Below are 25,249 nucleotides of genomic sequence, written 5' to 3' on the forward strand. Positions count from 1 at the left end.
TTTGGACTGTTGTTGTTTGTCTATTGTTTTCAATGAGGACCTTGACATCTGATAGATAGATCTTTGGCCATTAGCGATGTATCCTTAGATGGCTAATACGGCCTATGTTAGCATTAAATGTTTTGTTGCATACTGAACAGACAAATATAGGTGTTTTTGTTTCAGCATTTGCATTTGCAGATTTATGTTTACGAAGTGTACGCTTATCCTGTGCTAGGATTGTCCTTCTGGATTCGTATATCTGGCAACCCTGATGGATCAGGGAATGCCATGTATAACGATCATGCCCCAGAGATTCCCACGAGGTGATGTTGATATCCAGGGACTTTAGAGAGGCTTTCAGTGTATCTTTGTATTGCTTCTTTTGCTCCCCAGGCGATCGCTTACCCTTGGACAGCTCACCATAGAAGATCTGTCTAGGGATGCGATGGTCTGGCATCCTTACGGCCAGGCCTGCCCAGCGCATCTGGGCTTTCATCAATAAGGTGTAAACTGATGGTAAGCCTGCTCTGGAGAGGACTTCTGTATCTGGCAACTTATCCTCATGATTCTACGGAGGCAAGTCATGTGAAAGTGGTTCAGCTGTCTAGCATGTCTTCTGTATACTGTCCAGGTCTCACTAGCATACATCAGGGTGGTTAACACTACAGCCTGGTAGACTTTAAGCTTTGTAGCAAAGCTTATTCCACAGTGTTCCCACGCAATGGTCCTCAGTCTGCCGAATGCAGAACTTGCCTTTGCAATTCTGCAGTTGACCTCGATGTCAATTGTCACTGCACGGGAGAGGCTACTGCCAAGATACGTATATTGGTCCACTGCATGAAGCTTCTGTCCTTTCACTGTGATGGTAGGTTCTTGATATTGGGCTTTCGGAGCTGGCTGGTACATTACTTTGGTTTTCTTCGCGTTATTGATGAGGCCAAAGTTGTCACATGCTGCTGCAAATTTGTCCATACTGGCTTCCATTTCTTGCTCTGATTCCGCATTAAGGGCACAATAGTCAGCAAAAAGAAACTTGCGAAGCACAGTCTCCTTTACCTTGGTGACAGCCTGGAGTCTTCGTAGGTTGAACAGTTTCCCATCGGTTCTATACCTCAGATTGATTCCCAGTGAACTGTTCTGAAAGGCATCTGACAGCATGGCTGAAAACATGCTGAACAGGTTTGGTGCGAGCACGCACCCTTGTTTCACGCCATTTGTGACAGGGACGAGCCACCATACCATCATGGAATTGCCGTACCATCAGGATGAATCTGTCTGGGCATCCATTTTGTACTATAGGGAGGACAAATGTTTCAGAGTTCAAGTTAATTTTTATCATTATTATAGCACTGTAGATTAAAATGTCCTCTGCCACACAATGTAGAAATCAGAGAACACTTTAATCTGCCTGTCCTGCTGGATCTACTTTGCTGCCATGATCTGTAAAAATGCTAGAAACAAGGGTATTGTAAGGGTTTTCATGTACAGTAAATGTATGCTTCTGGAGGGAATTGTGACACCCTGAACCTTGATGATATAAACGGTTGTAATTTTGTGTGTAAGGCCCATAGTTTGTTTTCAAAATGGATTCAACTTTAAAAATGCCCTGGGTATGTATTCACAGTCTTTTACTTATGTTCATATTCAGTGGGAAAGTTGCAAAAGAAGTTGTAGAGGCAAGCTCAAAAATCCAGAGGGACCCACCAGAAGTTCACAGGTAATATGTGGTAATGATAACCTAATACCCAAGTAGGCAACCAGTAGATCAAGGTCTACTGCCAGATCTTTAAAGGGAATGTATTACCAGAAAATGACCTATTGTATAAATTACGTTTTTACGTTAAACATAGTTTTTCGTACTGATTTTCGTTTTAATTTTCCATTTCACTATTTACATATCTATCTTTAAAAAAAAATTTAAAATTTTTTTTTTCACTAGGCCTAATATGTCAAGACTTTTCAGTAGCCGCCTCATTATCATCATAGGCTGAATTGCAATGACAGGTATCACTTATATAAAGAGATCACATTAGATATCACAACATCTGCTCCCTCCCAATCTCTGCACAGGTCACAGTGCATGCCCAGAAAATTCTCCCATATAAGTTAATGAGGTCCACTCCTGTCCATTGTGTCTGTGCTCTATGTTGTGGATCTCAAAGAACAGGAGGTCTTGACATATTTTTTGGCCTAATGATTTTAGGATTTTTTAAATATAGAAAGTATTATGGAAAAAAAAATCACCCAAATTCTAGAAAAATATGTTTAATATAAAAGTCTGATTTAAACAATAGGTTGTTTTCTGATTACATCTTCCATTTAACTGGTCCTGAGTAGATCACTGAGCTTAGTTTGACACGGAGGACAGAAATCTGCAGTCTTGAACCCAAAGGTCATCACAGAAAGGTTCTGTTCATATTATGTTTGACTCTTCCATGGTAAAACCTCCTGACGATTATCTCCGAAACGAAATACTGCAATCTATAGCTGTCTACTGGCGTACAGTGGCATACATTGTCAATAAGTTCTCCTTGGTTTATTATTCTCTGTATGCAATAGCATGGTCTTCTACACTATTCTATGCATTAAAAAAGATGTGCTAATAGGATTGGGTAAATGGAGCTCTATAGATACATTTACAGTGTGCATCACGAGATCACAGATGTGATATGAACAAAGCCTAAAGCGGATGGTGATGAAATTGACTAAGGCTATATTCACACGACAGTGAAAACTGTTTTCAGAACAATTGAAGTCTATGGGGGTTATTTACTAACAGAAATACATCTATATTAGATTCTTTGCGCCGCAATCTGTAACTTTTCCCCGCTCATGCCAGGTCTACAAAAGTAGGTGTGGCGAGGAATGGGCAAGCCCGTCTCATTCATCATTTTCTACGCCTGTTTTAGGCGTTGAAAATTGTCTAAATCTACGCTAGCAAGGTAGCTGGCATAGATTTAGAAGCGGCGGTGGATCTGCCAAAGTTATGTAGAGGCCGGCGCCTCTACATAACTTCGGCAGATCCACCGCCAGCACAGGGCCTGGTCTTTTTGCAGTATATATTTTTTGTTAATGTAAAGTACCGTGCAAACGTTTTAGGCAGGTGTGTAAAAAATGCTGCAGAGTAAGAATGCTTTCAAAAATAGAAATGGTAATACTTTATTTTTAGCACTTAACAAGTCAAAACAGCGTCAATTCTTCTAGGTGGACTTGCACACAATTTTTCATCATGTAATCCCAGACAGAGTTGAAGATGTTGAGATCAGGACACTGTGGAGGTAATGCATCACTTCCAGGACTCCTTGTTCTTCTTTATGCTGAAGATAGTTCTTTACTACATTGGCTGTATGTTTGGGGTCGTTTGTCACGGATGAAGTTAGCAGATAGCTGGAACATATAAATAAACGAGCGACTGGCTTGATCCCAAACTAAGGAGCTTATAGGTGAGCCCTATAAAACCCAAAGAGCTCTCCCTGACTGCTATGCACATGCAAGGGTCTGTAATGGTAGACGATTGCATGCCCGCGTACCTAATACTGTGTGACACCTGAAAACCCTATAATAGGGAGGGGACACGACCACCGGCTCCCTGCACTTAATACGTACGGAGTCAGGGTCACCTAGAATCAAGCCGGCAAGGAAACGCAATAAAGTAAATGACTTATCTGATCTGAACAAACAGCAGAAGCAGCCTCCAGCAGTGAACACCTCATCCAGGAAGTAGTATAAACCGCAAAGTGAGGCAGTATGGGAGGGATTATAAAGGAAGACAATTAGTCGAAATAAGTGACAACTGGCAGAAGGAAAGGAGATGAGAAAGTGAAACCAAAACAAAGAACATCATACAAGAGGTAGAGAAGAACGTCTGCCAGATCTTCTCACAGAACTGGCGGTGACAGTACCCCTCCCTCTACTGGTGGACTCCGGACACTCAGAGCCCACCTTCTCAGGATGAGACCTATGGAAAGCCCTGATGAGACGAGTGCCCTATATGTCCGCCACTGGGACCCACATCCTCTCCTCAGGACCATAACCCTCCCAATGAACGAGGTACTGAAGAGAACCGCGGATAATGCGAGAATCCACAATCCTAGAGACCTGAAATTAAAGATTACCATCAACAATAATCGGAGGAGGAGGCAAAGAGGAGGGTACAGTGGGTTGGACATAAGGTTTTAATAGGGACTTGTGAAAAACATTATGGATCTTCCAAGTCTGAGGAAGATCAAGACGGAAGGCAATGGGATTGATGACTGACAAGATCTTCTAAGGCCCAATAAACTTAGGACCCAACTTCCAGGAGGGAACCTTCAGTTTGATATTCTTTGTAGACAACCACACCAGATCACCAACATTCAGGTCCGGACCAGGCACACGTCTCTTATCCGCCACACGCTTATATCTCTCACTCATCCTCTTCAGATTTCCCTGAATCTTTTGCCAAATAAATGACAAAGAAGTGGAAAATCTCTCCTCATCAGGTAAACCAGAAGACCCCTCTCCAGAGAATGTCCCAAACTGCGGATGAAACCCATATGCACCAAAAAATGATGACTTATCAGAGGACTCCTGGCGACGGTTATTTAAAGCAAACTCAGCAAGGGACAAAAAAAGAATACCAATCCTCCTGATTCTCCGCCACAAAACAGCGCAGCTATGTCTCCAGATTCTGATTGACGCGTGTGGTCTGACCATTCGACTGCGGGTGAAAAGCAGAAGAGAACGACAACCGAACCCCCAAGCGAGAACAGAAGGCCTTCCAGAATCTGGAAAAAAATTGCGTGCCCCTATCAGAAACGATGTCTGAAGGAATGCCATGCAATTTAACAATATGATCAACAAACGCTTGCGCCAGCGTCTTAGCATTGGGTAACGGTCCACTACCACCAGAATCACAGTCTTCCCCGAGGAACGAGGCAGGTCTGTAATGAAGTCCATGGACAGATGCGTCCAAGGACGGGAAGGAATGGGTAACGGGAGGAGAGAACCCGATGGCTGTGAAATGTGACACTCTTCACCGCTTATCTGCAAGAGACAAACGCACCAGCAGTCCTGGCAAACACAAGCATGGACAGGAGTAGCAAATGAACCGGAACTCAAACATACCAGAACACAGGACCTTGTTCCCACCAGACATAACCAAAAACACAGGAAGCACTGACATGGAACTAAGAGATGTCTGGACCCTATGCGAACACTGCTATATGGCGGTCCCAGGCAGAGCTGCACACAAGGACTAGGCCAAGACAAGGATACCGAACAATCAGGACATAGACAGAGTGGCAAAGTGTGCATAGATCCTGTACCCAGCAAAACTGGAGACAGACTCCTAAGGCACACAGCTCACAGGTATTAAAAAGCTGAGTCCAGAGAGCACCTGACCTGGTAAACCCCACAAGACAAACAAGAACATAGAGCATCCATATACACTGGCCCATGTTCACACACATAAGGCCACAGTCAGCACGCATCACACAAACCAGCAAACATGGGAAAAGCCCACAGCCAGTACGCAGTGTGCATGCAGCCAGCCTGCACGGAACAAGTGTGAAGAACTACACAGTGATATGGACACAGGGAGCATGCGTACATAAGCCACAGTTCACACACCGGAGGCCGCAAACTACACATTGCCCAAAGCAACCAGCCTACGCAGGAAGAGCCTGCAGCCATTACACCAGAGCAACTAAAGCGAGTACACACTGCAACCAGTGAACTGCACTGTGACAACCAGTTCCAGTGTTCTTGTGCATAGTTGAGTTGCTTGGCCTTGTTTCCACTCATCTAAGCACAAAAGCATAGGAATGGGGTGCAGAAAAATGCGTCCTCAATGCAGACCGATACTTGTCCATCATGCATTACATTCAGGGAGTCGTGTGCTTTAAATTTATTCTGCAGGATAACAATTCCAAACATACTGTCTATGTCATTAAGAACTATCTTGAGCTTAAAGAAGAACAAGAAGTCTTGGAAGTGATGATATGGCCCCACAGAGCCCTGATCTCAACATGAGATTACATGGAGATACAGAAGGATTTTAGCAAGCCTACATCCACAGAAGATCTTTGATTAGTTCTCTAAGATGTTTGGAACAACCTCCCTGCCGAGTTCCTTCAAAAACCGTGTGCAAGTCTACCTTGAAGATTTGATGCTGTTTTGGAGGCAAAAGGTGGTCACAGTAGATATTCATTTGATTTACATTTCTCGTGTTCATTCACTTTGCTATTTTTGAAATCATTCTTACTTTGCATTTTTACCTACCTGCCTAAAACTAGCACAGCACGGTATATGGCAAATTCAGTTCCCTTTGCCCCCATATGCAATAAGCAGGTGGTCTCACATGTACAGTACCTTTTCTCTCTAATATGGTATACAAGAGACAAGGAAACATGCTGCTGTCTTGATGCTGCTGCTGCTGTTGTGTGAGCAGCTAATATTTGCATGTCGCTTTTTAGTCGACCCCTAGAACGAATTTTACTGGTGGGCCCTAGATACCCCAGTCCGACACTGTATGGAAAGGATGCAGCAGCATACTGGGGGAAATCTGTGTGCTTTAGATGCATTTGATTGCCAGCTAATAAAGCCAAAGACACGGGACCACAAATAGCAATTAATATCGAACCCATATAAAGGATTGAACACAAAGCTCCCACTTACAGAGGTCAGTAACACGCTGCTTATATACAGTGCCGACCACATGTGGCCCATGGAGTGCAGCCACATGTCACTCATACATGTGGCAGCCTATTGCCCCGTATCTACATGCTTCCCATCCTCCATGTAGAATACTCATTTACCTGAGCCAAAGCCATGACTCTCAATACGAACAGTGTGCCAAACTATCATGTGAAGTCTTCGCACTAGTTTATTGTGAGAGTATTATAAAATGTGTTCTACAGTGTGAAGTGATTTCCCATGGCGGTAGTGAGATATTTCTGGCATGGCTTATCACCCATGATGTCAGTATTGTATCCGTCTACAGCATAGCTAGAATGTAAGGCTGATGTCATGGTTTTATATAAAACAGTAGCTGAAAGTATATAGAGCTGTACATTTTTGGTTGTCCTGATGTATAATCAGTATTGTTTCTTTTCTATTTAGATCTCTAATCCCGCACAGTCGCAGCTCCTATTCCTTAAACAAGCAGCTTATCATTAACATGGAACCACTTCAGCCACTCATTCCATCTCCAAGTGAGGAGGAGGAGGAGGACGTGGAGGCCTCACAAGAGGAAAGTAAGTGCATAGTTGGTTTATCTCATACTCTCTTTCATTTATATAGTTTGTTATTTCTGCTTGGTTAGTTTTCTTGTTGATAAGGGTTTGTTCACCTCTGTGTCACAGGCTCGGTTCGGGGCGCTCCATCACAGATTCTTTCAAAAAGAGTGATTTTTGTCCAATAAAAAAGCAGACTCCTAAAAAGAACAGACCCCATTATAGTTGATGGGGTTTGTTTTGCTCCGTTCAGTTCAGTTATGTGCTGAATCCACCATTTCCGTTATTTTTATTGTCATTTATGCTGTGCTGCGAAATCATTGTTTGTTGGCAGCACATCGTCCTGTATAAGCAGGAATGTGCCGCTGACAAACAATGAAACGATGATTGCTGCATGTAAATGTAGCCAAACAAGTGAGCACTTATTTCCGATCATTGCCCTGTGTATCTGCATTGTGTTTGCTTTCAAAAAATCCCATTCAAATAAACGGAACAGTCACAGAAATTTCTGCAACAAATGTGCCACGTGTGACTACAATCTAAAGCTCCATCTCTTGTCAAAATCACTGCACACCTCTTTGTATGATCTCCATCTTACCTCTTCCAAGGACTGAAATCAGATGCTAAAAGGGGATTCACATTGTACTTCTGTGCAGTGTAATCATGTCTAATAGTTAAGCCTCATGCACACGACCTTATCTGTTTCACGGTTCACAAACCACAGATCCACAAAATACAGATACCTTTTTTGTGCACTCCGCATTTTTCTTACTCCCATCTAAAACAGACAAGAATGGGACATGTTCTATAATTTGCGGAACGGACATACGAATGCAGACAGCACACAGATGTCATCCGCAAGATGTCTGTTTTTTGCAGACCCATAGAAATTAATGGATCCATGTGCAATCTGCAAAAAAAAAAAAAAAGATCGGATACTGATGCAAAATACAGTCGTGTGCCTCCTTGTACCAAAATTCTGCCCACACTTTGGCAAAATGTAGGCCATTGCCCTTTCCGCTACACCCCCTTTCTATCAAGCCATGCTCATTTGCTGAGTGAGGCACAAAATGTTTCTAAGATACTTAATTGTGGTGCATGGCATGTGCGCAGAATTCTGGCACATTTTCATTAGCAACTCTGTTCCATTGTGTTTTCTTATGCCGGGCATTAAAGGGCTTGTGCAGTGCTATGATATTGATGACCTATCCTCAGAGCTGATAGCCGACACCCCTGCCGATCAGATATTTAAAGGTACCACGGTGCTCACGTGAGGCAGGGAGAGTGAAAGCTGGGTGAACCCCTCTCTGGACCCCTCTGGGATGAGCTCGTCTGCCATTAATGCCAAATAAAGAGATAAGGAACTAAATATATAATATTCTCAACCTATAAAATGAGACTGCTATATTTGGCCAAAATGGCGCCTGTACTATATAATAATTATGGTTAAGGCGCCATTTTGTGCTACAAGAATACAGCGCTCTTGATTTTTTTTCATTGGAGCGCTATTTCTGTAACTTACCCTTAAGTCAATTATATGTTTTACCAAATATAGCAGTCAAATTTTTAAGTTGAGAATTTAGTATGGCCCACGAACGATGTTACAAATATCCAAATGGCCCTTGGCAGAAAAAAGGTTCCCCACACCTGATTTTAGTGGCAGTGCAGTGTAATTACAGCTTCCTTGTTGGAAAGGAAGGAGTAATTCCATTGCACCTCTGCTACAATGTAGACAGTGTGCGCAGGTAAATTTTGAAGAGAGTGTAATTCTTGAACGCCTTGGTCCCTTAAAATTGCTGATCAGCTGGTTGGATATCATGGCAATGCACAACCCTTTTAAGGGGATTTGCTATGTGTCATCATAAAAACACAGCACCAATTCCACAGAAGGTTGCACAGTTGCAAGTTGGCTGCATTTTTTGTCTGCTGATCATCTTAGTGAGTCTGTCTCTACAATAGAAGGCAGTGGCGATGCTGAGTGCCGACTGTACTATTAGGGCTAACTAGATCCTTCATAGACCTGATTGTAACATGGCAAAATGGGGATAACCAAGGTGGCATATGGTGGTATATGGAAAGAGCTGTTCTCATATGTACCCACTTCACTATTCTCTGCCTGGATACAGTGATTAGCGATTGACTCACCAGGGAGATCGTGGACCCCCATTCTCTACTGGTGACCTGCATGTGTTAGATACTGATGGCATACACTGTGGATATGTAAAAAAAAGTCCAACTATGAATTTCTTAGTTCCTAGGGATCTTGGCTTCCTCTTCTTGCTCTTTTTACTGCGATTTTTATAGAGATCTTGGCTCCCTTTTCTTCCTTTTTTTATAGCAAAATTTATAGGGATCCTAGCTCCCTTTTTGTGCTCTTTTCTTCACACAGCCATTGAATTTAATAACAGTTCTGTGTGGATTTGACTGAAGACAGGGTTATATTATCATTGCTACTCTAGTGATGGCTACAGGCACTCAGAACTTCAGAATTTTATAGTAGAGATGAGCGAACGTCTTGAAATTCGTTTTGTGTCCAATTTGTCACATTTATGAAAAAATTTGATTTGTGCCATCACATGTGTTACGCTTTTTCATATTAGAAACCTTCCAAAAATTGTTCCTTATTAGGGGCAGATGGTGTTTACACAAACACAGTGTTATGGGAGAAAAACAGTGGTTTGTTTGGAACAAGTGTCCAAAAATGATGCCTTGATAGGATGCCTGCTCCTGTTTATATATATATATAAATACACACACAACTGTTAATGTGTCAGAAGAAAAGTGGCTTTTTGTGTACAAGCCTGAAAAAGTCTCCCTTGTATTTTGGAGCAGTAGCAGTACAGTGTGGATGTAGAAAGGGTTGCAGCAATATTAGCCGCAGCAGTAGCAGCCCACAGCATGGAACAGACAAGATATTAGATGTATGTGCAGCTGTTTTAGGTTAGTAGAGTAATAGTGGTGGCTGTGTAGGCGTAATGGTAGTGGTAGTAGGGGGATTAGCAGCAGGGAGTAGCAGCTGTGGCAGTGGCGGTGGCAGCCATAAGGTACGGAACATGATAGTAGACAGGAGGACAACGGCAGTGGTGTGATAGGGCTAGCGATCAATAGCCACTGTCAGCAATCGCAGATCTATTCAGTGGCCTCAGCCATAGGTGTGGTAAAATCCCATGCCTGATTCATTTTGACAACATTTGGGTGTGACACCGCCAGATGCTGCACTGAAAACTGTCTCTTAGATGACACAGAAGTGAGAAAATCATAAGCAGAATAAAATTTTGGTGAAGGCACGGAATTGCACCACATTTCCATAATGACAATTTTTACGGACGGATGGCGTACTGAAGAGTTCAATTATTGAAAAGTATAAAATTTTGGTGAAGGCACCGAACTGTGCCTCTATGGACACCTGGGCAAAAGTCAGTTTGATGGGATATGGCAAAAACTGTGACTGAATGCATACAGAAGAATTCAATTTTTGAAAAGAATTAAGGGGGTCATTCATGATTAGATATACACCACTTTTTGGCATATATCTAATGCAGATTTTGGCCAAAGGTTATTTTGGCGGCAAAATCTGCGACTTTTGACCTTTTTATGTCGCTCACACCAGTGCTGAAGAAAAGGTGAGTGGTGTGGGCGTGTAGGAGGGTGGGCTGAAAGGCCCATCTCATTGATCATGCCTGCACTTTTCTTTCAGCGCATTAGGGATATTTGAATGCCAACTTCACTCTGTGGCATATGTTTGATGCTTTCATAGAGGATCTTTGTTATTCTCTTATGTTGCCGCTATATTGTCTTTATATTTCTTTGCCAAACGCGTTTTGAAACCTGACTGGTTTCTCCTTCAGTGGCCAAAAGTATAATTTAAAATGAGGGACAAATTACTCCTTATATTAGGTCAGTATAGTCCTTAAAACCCGAACCAGACTATATCGGGCTAGTATGATATCTCAAAACTTGGACCGGGCTACATTTGCTATTTATCTCCCATTCACATGTTGCGATATCTTAACTTGCTCATAATACTTTTCTTTATTGTTTCATTGCTATACAGCAAAAGAACATCTTCACGCATAACCATATATAAAAATATAGCAAATAGTCAAATATAAATGAAGAAAGAAGAGAGAGAAAAAAAAGGTTTGGTGCTTTCAGAATAGTACATATATACACTGCTCAAAAAAATAAAGGGAACACAAAAATAACACATCCTAGATCTGAGTTAATTAAATATTCTTCTGAAATACTTTGTTCTTTACATAGTTGAATGTGCTGACAACAAAATCACACAAAAATTAAAAAATGGAAATCAAATTTTTTAACCCATGGAGTTCTGGATTTGGAGTCACACTCAAAATTAAAGTGGAAAAACACACTACAGGCTGATCCAACTTTGATGTAATGTCCTTAAAACAAGTCAAAATGAGGCTCAGTAGTGTGTGTGGCCTCCACGTGCCTGTATGACCACCCTACAACATCTGTGCATGCTCCTGTGGAGGTGGCGGACGGTCTCCTGAGGGATCTCCTCCCAGACCTGGACTAAAGCATCTGCCAACTCCTGGAGTCTGTAGTGCAACGTGACGTTGGTGGATAGAGCGAGACATGATGTCCCAGATGTGCTCAATTGGATTCAGGTCTGGGGAACGGGCGGGCCAGTCCATAGCATCAATGCCTTCGTCTTGCAGGAACTGCTGACACACTCCAGCCACATGAGGTCTAGCATTGTCTTGCATTAGGAGGAACCTAGGGCCAACCGCACCAGGATATGGTCTCACAAGGGGTCTGAGGATCTCATCTCGGTACCTAATGGCAGTCAGGCTACCTCTGGCGAGGACATGGAGGGCTACCCTACACCATTACTGACCCAATGCCAAACCGGTCATGCTGGAGGATGTTGCAGGCAGCAGAACGTTCTCCACGGCGTCTCCAGACTCTGTCACGTCTGTCACATGTGCTCAGTGTGAACCTGCTTTCATCTGTGAAGAGCACAGGGCGCCAGTGGCGAATTTGCCAATCTTGGTGTTCTCTGGCAAATGCCAAACGTCCTGCATGGTGTTGGGCTGTAAGCACAACCCCCACCTGTGGACGTCGGGCCCTCATATCACCCTCATGGAGTCTGTTTCTGATCGTTTGAGCAGACACATGCACATTTGTGGCCTGCTGGAGGTGATTTTGCAGGGCTCTGGCAGTGCTCCTCCTGTTCCTCCTTGCACAAAGGCGGAGGTAGCGGTCCTGCTGCTGGGTTGTTGCTCTCCTACGGCCTCCTCCACGTCTCCTGATGTACTGGCCTGTCTCCTGGTAGCGCCTCCAAGCTCTGGACACTACGCTGACAGACACAGCAAACCTTCTTGCCACAGCTCGCATTGATGTGCCATCCTGGATAAGCTGCACTACCTGAGCCACTTGTGTGGGTTGTAGACTCCGTCTCATGCTACCACTAGAGTGAAAGCACCGCCAGCATTCAAAAGTGACCAAAACATCAGCCAGGAAGCATAGGAACTGAGAAGTGGTCTGTGGTCACCACCTGCAGAACCACTTCTTTATTGGGGGTGTCTTGCTAATTGCCTATAATTTCCACCTGTTGTCTATCCCATTTGCACAACAGCATGTGAAATTGATTGTCACGCAGTGTTGCTTCCTAAGTGGACAGTTTGATTTCACAGAAGTGTGATTGACTTGGAGTTACATTGTGTTGTTTAAGTGTTCCCTTTATTTTTTTGAGCAGTGTATATATATTCATGGATGTTTTGGAGCCAGTGGGAGGATGCAGGTTACATTTTAGCATACAGCAGCAACTGCACTGTCAGCAAATTGACCAGGTGGGAGTTCAGCTTGCACACAAGCTACTATTCTGGTTGCGAATAGTTTTCTCATGGCCACACATTCTGTTATGGATGTCTCACAATGGAGAAGAAGGACAAGAAGGAAGAGGAGAAGTCTTAGCAGGGGAAGAAGCAGCTGATGATGATGACAAGAACATTGTACTGCTTGGGTATGCAGCCTCGCTGCCACAAAGAAGATTGTGAGAAGGAGGACAGACTTCTTCCAATTCAGAATGCTGGACAGTTCTATTTTTTCACACAATCTGGTGACACCGCTTCATGTGCTCTATTAGAGCCCTGTACATATGTTTGTGTTTTAAGGTCCTCAGTTTTGTGTTCTGGCCGTGTGGAGAAAAACACCGTATGAGAGACTTGCACTGAGCTAGCGTCAGCCGAGCTTGGCCTAGTTTTTTTTATGAGCCTGCGTCCACAGTATTTGTGGGATCACCAGTTCCCAAGCTGACCACAAAGAAGCAGATCTAGCTTTACTAGTTCTTTTGGAGGATTTGGCCATATGTTGCCTCCACTCTTTTTTGCCACTGTGGCCACCAGTCTTCTTCTCTGATGTGTCCTCCTTCTGCTCAGCACCCTGATCTGGCTCCCAGGGCCTGCCTAACACACAATTATCATCATAGTCCTCACCCTCCCTACCACTTTTATCAGACTGTGATATGTCATTATGGGCTCCTTGGCCCCCTTTCCAATTCCCTGTTATGTATTTGCCCCAAGTGCCACTGTTGCTAACTGTCTCTACTGTCACCACCGTGGCTACAAGTGCCACTATTGCCACCAACAACAATAACACAGCTAGGCATTGTGTCTCCTGCCTCTGCCTTAACCACCTCCTCATGGCTGTCCAAATGCTGATGCCTCTTACATAATTCATCAACAGGAAGACTCTCTTGAGTATATTCAATAGGGTTTTGTGGCCTCTTCTTAGGAAAAAAGTAGGCGCCCCACTAGGAGTGGGCAATGAAGACAGAAAGGATGTAACTGAAAGGCTTCTCTAGGGTTGCAAGTAGGAGAAGGGGGAGGAATGTTGTGATACCTGGCTCCAAGGGACGGTGTCAGACTCAGAGGTGACATCCACATCATCCTGCTGTGACTGAGAGGAGGAATGAGCCATCTGGTTCATAATTTCATCCTGTTAATATTGTGGCACCGATCGGAAGCTAGGGAGAACCGTGGCCTACTACTACTACTACTTACCAGACGGCTGGTGCTGCTACTGCTGTTTGCACTACTATTCACATTTTGTTTACCATTATTAAACGGTACTAGAAAAAAAGGCAAGTGTTTTTTTTCCAGAGGCATATTTAAATGTCCCTCCCCTTCTACATTTACAATGGTAATAATGCAGTTTTTACAGTAAAATGTGTTTGCTGTAACACTGAATGGTATCTTGCAGTAATATGCAACACATTAGGTAACACGGGTATAATAATGGCATTACTGCAATATTGCATTTGCTATTACACTGAATCGTACCTTGCAGAATTATACAAAACTTTCAACAACATGGGTATAATAATGCTGCTGTTGCAGTATTGCTTTTGCTATAACACTGAACATTATCTTGCAGAATTATACAAAACGTTCAATAATGCAGTATAATAATGGCCTTATTGCAGTAGTGCTTTGGCTGTAACATTGAATTGTATCTTGCAGTAATATACAAGGCATTCAATAACACAGATATAATAATGGCGTTATTGCAGTATTGCTCTTTCCATAATAAACTGTAATTACAAACAGTAAATAGAAACTGGTTTTTAGAAAAAAAGGGGGAAATTCCTTTGGGGTGCTGGCAATAAGCCTATGTACTGTAGAAAATGTTTACAAAACAAGAAAAAAAAATGGCTTATTGTTCCTTCAGAAAAATATCTGAATGATACTGTAGTGTAGAACTACAAAAAAAAGGGGGTCAGTCAGCACATCCCAATGTGCAGGTGCACGCTGCCATGGCTAGAAACATAAAGAAAAAAAGACAATGCAGCAGGACTCTGCAAACACAAATAAAGTACAATAATGCTATAATTTTAGAAAACATTCTGGTGCTAATGCTACGCTTATTTTGCAAATTTGAGATTCTTGGCAAATACATTTTGTACAAAATTATTTGGGCCCGTCTGCCAAACGTCAAGGCGATCTCTATAAGACGGGAACCTAGCACTAAATACTACCTGTTATGTGCCATAATGGCCACCATAAAATTCAGGGAGTGCAGGTTCCACATGCATGCTGGGTCCACTCTGCTTTTTACCATTTTTGGTGCCATAACAGCCTCCATTAAATCCAGGGATGCAGGTACCAACATGCATGCTGAGCCCACTGTAGTGTAGAATTATCTAGCATGCTGCATTAAAAAGCTAGGACAGTGACCAGTACCTCACTTACTCTCTATCCCTGATTAAAAAATCTAAAATCTAGCCAATTTCAGTACATCTCCAATTTTCTCTCCCTATAGTGCCCCTAACTGGCTTTTGTCTGCAGTAGTTTTTTGCAAACACAGCCACAACACATCCTATCAAATCTTTGTGGATTTTAATGATATTTAGGCTACATTCACATGACCGTATGAATGAGTCCGCAGTGTTGCGGAACGGATGCGGACCCATCCATTTCTATGGGGCCGCAAAAGATGTGGACGGCACACAGTGTGCAGCCCGCATCCGTTGCTTTGTGCCACGGCCCCGCAAAAAAATAGAACATGTCCTATTAAGAATAGGCATTTTATATGACAGCCCCGGCACGTGCAGTCCGCAAATTGCGGAACGCACATGGGCCGGTGTCCGTGTTTTGCAGATCTGCAAAACACCACATTCGTGTGAATGTAGCCTTATAAGTAGGATGTTTGTAGTGTATATAATAAATTATAAAAGATATGGCACCCCATATTCTCAGGTACAGATTATACCTTACAGCCTCATGTTCCATCTTCAGTCAGGTTCATGTTTTAATGCAGCTTTCAGAACAGGTTGTTTTTCTGACCCAGATGAAATCCAGGATCAGCAGGATAACCGCATATATGAATATGGACAAGTAGCCTATTTTCTCCACACAAGGCTTTTCCAGTATAATATTGTTACTTTTTATTGTTCTTCTTTGTCTTAAAAACAATATTCCAAATATCAGAAATGCAATACATGCAGAGTTTCTAAATATAAAGGCGCGATATGAGTATTACATAGGTGAATTACAGGCTTCAAAGTAATGAATTAATCCACAGATAGCTATAAGATTAGTCAAGGATTTATTGCACTGCATCGCCTGCACGTAGTGCACTAGTTTATTTTTTAGTGCAGTCCTAAATCTGTGCAATCATAGTGTTCAATGTTTGCAATTTGCGAGCTGAGCCAGGCTCTGTTCACATTAACTGTTTTTTTACAGGATTTAAAGGGGTTGTCCAGTCTCAGTAGTAAACCAAACGACACATGTGATCCACTTGCAATAAAAGAAAGATTATTACTTACCTGACAGCTCCCACATTGCCGCCTGTTAACCCGGATGCAGTTGTGACATTCATGTTGACAGTGCACCAAAGAGGCCAGTAATTGGCTGCAGTGGTGACATGTTGTTGTTGCTGCAGGCGGGTAAACAGAGCCCTACCGGGAGAACTGGAGAGACATTGCAGGATCTGTTGGGTAATAAGTGATCTATTCTTTACTGAGGGTGGATTGCATGTGCTGTTCAGTTTCCTCCTGAAACAGGACAACATCTTTATGTATTCATGACTTTACCTGAGGATAGGTCATCAATATTTAGTTGGTGGGGGTCATAGTCCGACACCCCTGCTAATCGGCTGTTTACATGTCTTTTCTGCAGCTCAGTCCTTTTCAGGTGAATTTGATTGTGCTACAATACCAAGCACAGCTATGTGTATGGCGCTGTACTTGGTATAGTATGAAGAGATGGACCAGTGCTCCAGATCCTTGAAACAGCTGATCCACTAGGATGCCACTAGTCAGACCTCACCGATCAGATATTGATGACCTATCCTCTGAGACTTTAATACCTATCCTCTGGATATCCATCAGTTTCTGATTGATGGGGGTCTGACACACAGGACCCCCGACGATCAGCTGTTTGAGAAGGCAATGATGCGCTGCGGCCTTCCTTCAGCTTTCCCTAGGCCAACGATGACATGTTGATCAGTCACATGGCCTAGCCACAGCTCAGCCCCATTGAAGTGAATACCAAGCACAGCCACTATACTATGTACGGCACTGTGCTTGCTAAGCAGGCAGAAGGCCACGGCGGTCACAGGAGCACTGGTGCCTTCTCAAACAGCTGATTGGCTGGGGTCCCATGTGTCTACATGTGATATCTCCTCAATTCAAATACACTGGACCTGCCATCTCTACTTGTTTTGTTGTGAATTTAGTGCATGTGCAGTGTTTGACTGCAGGAGACATCACATGGAGGTGACTTGTCTGGTCACATGACCCTCCATCAGCAGCCATCTTATGGACAGGACCTCTGTGTGGAGAGCACTAAAGACTCTGTAAACAAGGGAGTATACCTTATAAAATATAGAAAATGGTGCAGAATTTCACAAAGTCTATATTAGTAAGTGCCATAGTCGTCATCTTACATACGCATTGGTCAGCAGTAGCCAGAAAGTGGCCAATCCCTTTAAAGGGCAGCTGTCAGAAGTCCATAGTAAATTTCCAGATCACCTTTAGTAGATTTAATCAGCCCCCAGTGCACGGAACCGGTAAGTAAGTCCTTTGGTAGCAAAACAATAATAACTGAAGTTCCAGCACTGCAAAGTAATTGTTGTGTCGCTTGTCTCTTTATTCGTGGTAGCAAAATGACACCATGTGGATGAAAACCTCACACTCCAACACCAGTTGACGCGTTTCAGACACTTAGTCCTTAGTCATAACAGTTATGACTAAGGACTAAGTGTCTGAAACGCGTCAACTGGTGTTGGAGTGTGAGGTTTTCATCCACATGGTGTAATTTTGCTACTACGAATAAAGAGACAAGCGACAAAACAATTACTTTGCAGTGCTGGAACTTCATTTATCATCTGTCAGAAGATTTGTAGCTATGAAACTGGCTGACCTGTTGCATGTGCTCTTGGCAGCTGAAGGCATCTGTGTTGGTCACATGTTCACGTATGACCGCATTGCTCAGGAAAATGATTCATTGTATGCAAATGTGCCTCTAGGAGCAAGGGGGCCTTGCCGTTACCCCTAGAGGCTCTTCTCTCTCTGCATCTGCTGCACACTCTCCACTTTATGTGACAGGACTAGGCAGTGAAAACATTATCACGTCTGGCCCTGGCAGTCAAAGTGGAGAGGGCATGTCAGATGCAGAGAACGTGAAGCTTCTAGATCTAATTAGCTAATTATTTCTATTGGCCGCTGTTTCATAATAATATAATAATTATCATTGATCGGAAAGGATTTTATATAAACTGTAAAACCACTTTGAAATGTTAAAGAGGTTTTCCCACTAAAAATATTCTACAGTTTTGAAACCAGGACCTGGATTCTTTTGTAATTGCATGTAATTAAAAATTTAGCATAGCCACTGAGTTATGCAATAAAATGTATCTGTATAGCGCCACCTGCTGTTTGTTCTTTTTCCTTATTTCTTTGTCCTGCTCACTGAGAAGGCCGCACATGCTCAGTTTCATCCTACAACTGAGTTGTGATAGGGAGAGCATGGACATGCCCCCTTGACCTGTCAGCTTGCTATAAATCTAGCAGAGCAATGAGTGAGGAGATCCCTGGATCCATGTGAGGTACAGGGCGGGTTCTAGTTTTGTTAGAAAGAGATTGTTATGTGCTATATGATTTTCATAATGACTTGTTCTGCATGTACTCATGCAGCGGTATGGGAATGTTCCGCACATATTCTCTTGCTGTGGTAACGTACCATCTTTCTGTGTTTAGGAGTTTATAGGGGTATGTTATTTCAGAGTATGTTTTGTATGTTTCATGCTCTATCCTGCCTTAGATCCTCAGCCTCATCATCTATTTGAAAGCTTGGCCATTATTAATATATCAGACATAATGAAATAGTGGAATATCAGATTGCAGAGATCCTTTGTTCCTTAGATTGAGGTACATAACTAGTGCAGCAATGGGCATGTAAATATGATCATAATACAGAAACTTTTGAGAGGCTCCCTTTGAACTCTGTAGGGCAGGGTTTCTCAACTCCGGTCCTCGGGACCCACCTACCAGTCATGTTTTCAGGATTTCCTTAGTATTGAGCAGATATAATTAGTGTCCATGCATCAGGACTTAACACAGGTATTCATTCTGTGGGATATTCTCAAATCCTGACCAGCAGGTGGGTCCCGAGGACCGGAGTTAGGAAACCCTGGTATATGGTAACATAGAAATTTGTTGGAAGTTTTATGCTAGTAGCATCAAGTAGTGTACTAGACAATCCAAAGGAACGCAGAAAACTGCGCCTGACCTTTCAACTTTTTTTCCGAGCCTCACAGAGAAAGCCTGCACGTGAGCAATGGACTTCCTTCCCAGGCTAGAAACTATACGAGTGAGTTTAGGTTTTATTATTTGTATTCTCCTCCTTAACTATGGCTTGAACTTACTACTGCTGTAAATCTGCTGTCAATGTGTTATATTGTCACTGTCTGGACTTCTTTTCTGCCTATTCAGCTGCTAGGTCTTCTGCATCCTGCTTGCCTCGTACTTTAGCTGGCATCTGTGTGTGTGCAATGCTGTGAACGTGCATCGTGGCCCTTTTCACAAATCTAGATTTGCATCTAATATGTGTGCTTAATTTCTATACTTATAATACTGTACACTTGTCTAGTACCACCTAGCAAGCCAGATATCAAGGGATGAAAAGAGTACTTCGCCTCATCAAGCACAGAACGGTACATTTCCTGCACATATAAGCCAGCATGATGGGACTGAACTGTTTTGAGAAATACTAAAGCTTGGCCATACATCAGAGATTTTGGATGGCAGATTTAGGTTGACCAGCTTTCGTGATAGGAACAAGCATGACAGATGCCGACCGACAGCAGATATCTGTAAAGGTTTTCTATTGTATGGAAAGTTTCACCCATAAATACCAAGGCTGGGATTCTACGGGCTGCCACAACCTCATTGACTAAAGGGCTATACCTCTGTTAACCAGCAAATTTGTGAGGCCATCGGCTGCCATGGTTTGCCGAGATTGTGGCCACAGTGTCGTGGCCAACTGGTAACACCTACACTGGATATGTAGATGTTAATAAGGCAGAGTATTAAACGGCTGGGGGTTATCCTCTTTGGAAACCATTTTACATTTGCCATAAAGGGACACATTAACTAAATTGATGGGCCTCCCTTCACTGCAGTGAAACTGACAAGTCAGGGGCTGCCTTCCCTGGATTGCCAGGGGTCCCAGTAAGATCTTATTGTTGGGGATTAAAGAGAGGACAACTCCTTTAAAGGGTTTCTGTCACCTGAAAAATGGGTATTAAGCTGGCTGACATTAGCGATGTGCTAATGTCAGCTGAACATAACTATATTAGTGCCATCTCACTGCCTAAAGACTTTATTGAGAAAAACAAACTATTATAATATGCTAATTAGACTCTAGGAGCGGGGGTGGGGGGTGTTGCACCTGCTCCTAGAGGCTCAGTTTGGCCACCTTTTTTCATGCCCTTCTCTTTATTGACAGGGCCAGGGCAGCGCTGCTCTCCTCCCGCTGGCCGTGTCTGCAGTGTAAATCTCGCGCCGTTTAGTATTCGGCGCAGGCGCAGTGAGGGATGGACACTCGGCGGCTGCTGGCTTCCTCACTGCGCCTGCGCTGATTACTGAACGACGCAGGATATACACTGCCGACACTGCAGACACGGCCGGCGGGAGGAGAGCAGCGCTGCTCGGCCCTGTCAATCGAGAGAAGAAGGGTGTGAAAAGAGGTGGGCAAACGGAGCCTCTAGGAGCAGGTTCAACACCCCCCCGCTCCTAGAGGCTAATTAGCATTTTATAAAAGTTCGTTTTTCTCAATAAAGTCTTTAGGCAGTGAGATGGCAGTAATATATTTATGTTCAGCTGACATTAGCACATCACTAATGTCAGCCAGCTTAATACCCTATTTTTCAGGTGACAGAAACCCTTTAAGATTTTAATAAGCTATTTATGTACTCAAAATAAAAAACTAAATGTGTAATTACCCTTATAGTGGACTCACATAGGGACATACTTTGATGCAACAGAAAAATCCTCTGTAAACGTTGCAACTTACAGATTTTGATGGCTTTTACAAATCTGCAGTAAGTCTGTGGTGTAAAATTATGGGTAACCAGATGGTGACCACATTGTGGGTAACCACACATATGCACTTTCGTTGCATTTAAATAAATGCATTCAGATGCTGCTTTTACCAGCGCATGTTATTTGTGAGTTTTTAATTTATGGTGCTTTATAATTACAGTAAGTCATTGGATTTTTGTGCTTTCATGTGTGCCGTTGTGATGCAGGTTTTGAAGCCATTATCAGGAGAAGATGGTAAGAGAGGGAAATTGCATAAGAAATATTCTACTCCTTTTTTAATCCACTTCTAGTTTTGGCTTGAAAAACCGTATCGAAATGGCATGTGTGAGAGCACCCTTAGGCCTCTTTCACACAGGCGTGCCGGATTTGCTCCGGATGCGTCGCGTGTGTATTGCAGGAAAACCGCGCGAGTAGGCACGCAATTGCAGTCAGTTTTGACTGCGATTGTGTTCCGATGTTTTTTTCCGCACGAGTGCAATGCGTTTCGCACACGCGTGAAAAAAAACTGAATGTGGTACCCAGACCCAAACCCGGACTTCTTCACTGAAGTTCGGGTTTGGATTAGGCATTGTCTTCTTGCTTCTTCTTTCAGGACCTGCAAAAGGACCTTTGATGAAGTAATCGCGCTCACCACGTGGTGAGCGCGGTGACGTCAGCGCAGGTCCTGCTGAGTGAAGATAGAAGATTTCTATCTTCTTTCGGCAGGACCTGCGCTGACGTCACGTGGTGAGCGCGATTACGTCATCAAAGGTCCTTTTGCAGGTCCTGAAAGAAGAAGCGCGATCAATTGGATGAGGTGAGTTAATTTTTTTTATTTTTTAACCCCTCAATCCACATTTTACTAAGCATTCTGTATTAAGAATGCTGTTATTTTCTTTTATAACCATGTTATAAGGGAAAATAATACAGTGAATACACTTTAATGGGGTCCGGGGTTGCTTTCATCCTTATCATCTCCTAGCAACCATGCGTGAAAATCGCACCGCATCCACACTTGCTTGCAGATGCTTGCGATTTTCACACAGACCCATTCATTTCTATGAGGCTTGCGTTGCATGAAAAACGCAGAATATAGAACATGCTGCAATTTTCACGCAACGCACAAGTGATGCGTGAAAATCACCGCTCATCTGCACAGCCCTATTGAAATGAATGGGTCCGGATTCAGTGTTCGCATCACACATTGTACCCGCACGGAATTCTCGCCCGTGTGAAAGGGGCCTTACCACTAATTGCTGGAACACACTTGGACTCCCCGTGTGCAACAATGGAAAGTCCAGGTGCAGTCGACAGTTAGCAGTAAATCGTGAGCATTACTCATGGCTGGTAATACACACGTACAGTAGTACCCCTAGTAAGACACAGAACAACAAGTTTGCTCAATAACATAATAAAAACCTAATTAATCAAAAAGTAACGTGAATTAAATCATGCACCAAAAAAAGCATGTGTTTTTTTAAAATCATCATCTGCATGTGTTTTTTTAAATGTATGAAAACTACACCATTTCACTTAGGCCTCATGCACACGACCGTTGTGTGCATCCGCGGCCGTTGTTCCGTTTTCCGTTTTGACTTTCAATGAGTCCGTGGAAAAGTCGGAAAATGCACCGTTTGTCTTCCGCGTCCGTGATCCGTTTTTCCAGTCCGTGAAAAAAATATGACCTGTCCTATTTTTTTCACGGACAACGGTTCACGGACCCATTCAAGTCAATGGGTCCGTGAAAAATCACAGATGCACACAAGATAGTCATCCGCGTCCGTGATCCGTGTCCGTTTTTCCTATCATTTTCAATGCAAACTTGACTTAGTTTTTTTTTTCACTTTTCATGTCCGTGGATCCTCCAAAAATCAAGGAAGACCCACGGAAGAAAAAACAGTCACGGATCACGGAACAACGGAAATCCGTTTTGCGGACCGCAAAAAAAACGGTTGTGTGCATGAGGCTTTAAAGGGGTTCTCCAGGAATGATTTACACTGGCCACCTGTTCTAGAATGTGAGCAGGACTAGTTGCCACCACTTGTAGAGCAGCCTAAGGGGGGTGAGGTGGCACCCTCAATACAATACAATAAATTGTAATGACGCAAAAAATAAGTGAAACACATCAGATGTGTATAAAGGGAATGTTACCCAGTGATGGAGCTTCACGTGGACTCCATGAATTCACTAGATTATATACTCAGTGAGATAGGATACAGTGTTGAGTTCCACAGTGTGTATTATTAGAGTGGTGGATCACTTTATCCCCCTTTAAATCACTTGGCTTTGTTCATGTGACCTTCCTATTCTCTTGCTTGCTATAAACCTTTCTGGCTCAGGCACATGAAAGCTATTCTTCTTTAGTACTGATACAAACCAGTGCATGACCCAGCTAGGAGAGGAGCAGTCATGATGGTGAAGTGCTTGGTTAAAATCAAGACTACAAAAAGCATTTATTTGCGTATGGTAAATCACTCCAACAAAGAGATTTTCATTCGCCTGCTGAAGTTTGGATCCAGGATCAAAGTGACAAGCGCTGGTAAAACTTTTCGTCTGTAACCTACATGTGCAGGGAGCGTCAGATGTTGGGGTGAGGAGCACAGGTGGATAGTGCTGGTAACTAACATCACAAAAGTACTGGTATACTGATTGACCAGTTATGGAAACATGTAAGAGGAGAGATGTGGAAACTTGGGTCAGTTTTTATCCTTTAGTTTCACTGTGGCTTCCAATCCTGAAGTTCATAAAATAACCTGCACTAACTTTCTTTTGAAAATGAATAGATTCTTACTAAACCATTAAGCTTTGTGAGGTTCACTTGAGAAGCATTGATTGCAGGAATCTACATCTAACCTTCATCAAAGTGCATCGTTTTTACCTTTCTTTCCTTTATCTCCAATTTGTAGACATTTTTAGGTTCATTGATAAGGTGTGCTTGAGATCTAGAGACCTTATACTCTTTAATGGATGCTTAGGTGGCTGAAGGACTGTGACACCCTGATCGACTGCCAGTATTTCAGTTTTTCATGTTTGTTTTATCATGGATGCCTTTCTGAAAAACAGCCATCAATTGTATGGGGGCTGTTGGGTCATGGAAACAGACTAAATAGGACAGGTCCTATTTTTGATGGCCAGTATTCATGGTACTTCAAAAAACAGAAGTGCGAATACACCCATCAACTGTGATTGTTTGGAAAACATCTGTTGAAAAAAGGCCACCATACTCCCATTTTTCACTATTGTGTGAATGCACCCTAAAGGGGTTGGTCCAGGTTCCACATTGGTGGCATATTGCTAGGATATGCCACCAGTTTTAGATAAGTGTGGGTTCCTCCTCTGGGACCCACACTTATCTCTAGAATGGGGTGGCCAAAACGAAGGAGAATGCACCGCACATGCGAGGCGTGCTCGCCATTCACTTCTGTGGGGCATCTGAAAAGAGCCGAATGCACTCAGCTACATATCATATCTCCTAGCGATATGCCACCAATGTGTGGGATGGGCCAACCCCTTTAACCCAGTCTTAATTTCTAATTGAACAGACTATCTCCGTAGGTTGTATTGAAACAGTGTTGACAGGATTTAGTTGGTCAGAAGAGTTGCTTGTATTGCTGTTCTTATGACACTGTATGAAATTTCAAAATGCTATTGTAAATATTAATATAGAGGCACGTGGTATATTGAATAGTTTTGGGGGCAAAGCAATAGACGTGTAACATGCACTGAACTTTCCTGATTCACAAAGACAGATCAATTATTATCTCTCAGTGTTAAACTGCCATGGAAAATCAGATTATGTAATTAGACAGAGGTCAGAACACCGTAAACACAAGAGGTCCCTAAATGAAAAACCAATTAATTCTGTCTCATCATAGATGAACCTTCTCCCTAATGCGCTTGACTTCTTATTTCCGGTTCTCTATGACCGAGGTATTAATATTACAGGTTATTAATACATGGTTCCCCTACCCGCTCCTACGCCTCTCCCTGTTATCTTATG

General features: G+C 42.9%; 1 protein-coding gene across 2 annotated transcripts in view; it reads left to right on the forward strand.

Moving 5' to 3' along the window:
• FRMD3 (FERM domain containing 3) overlaps positions 1–25,249 on the forward strand; it is a 235,002-nt gene that overhangs the window by 202,853 nt on the left and 6,900 nt on the right. For both annotated transcript variants that reach the window (XM_040417038.1, XM_040417039.1), the window contains exons 12-13: positions 1,631–1,699; positions 7,084–7,217. In XM_040417038.1, coding sequence (XP_040272972.1) covers positions 1,631–1,699; positions 7,084–7,217 — 203 coding nt within the window. The remainder of the gene's footprint in view (positions 1–1,630; positions 1,700–7,083; positions 7,218–25,249) is intronic.

The sequence above is a fragment of the Bufo bufo genome, chromosome 2 (assembly GCF_905171765.1).
Source record: "Bufo bufo chromosome 2, aBufBuf1.1, whole genome shotgun sequence".
NCBI lineage: Eukaryota > Metazoa > Chordata > Amphibia > Anura > Bufonidae > Bufo > Bufo bufo.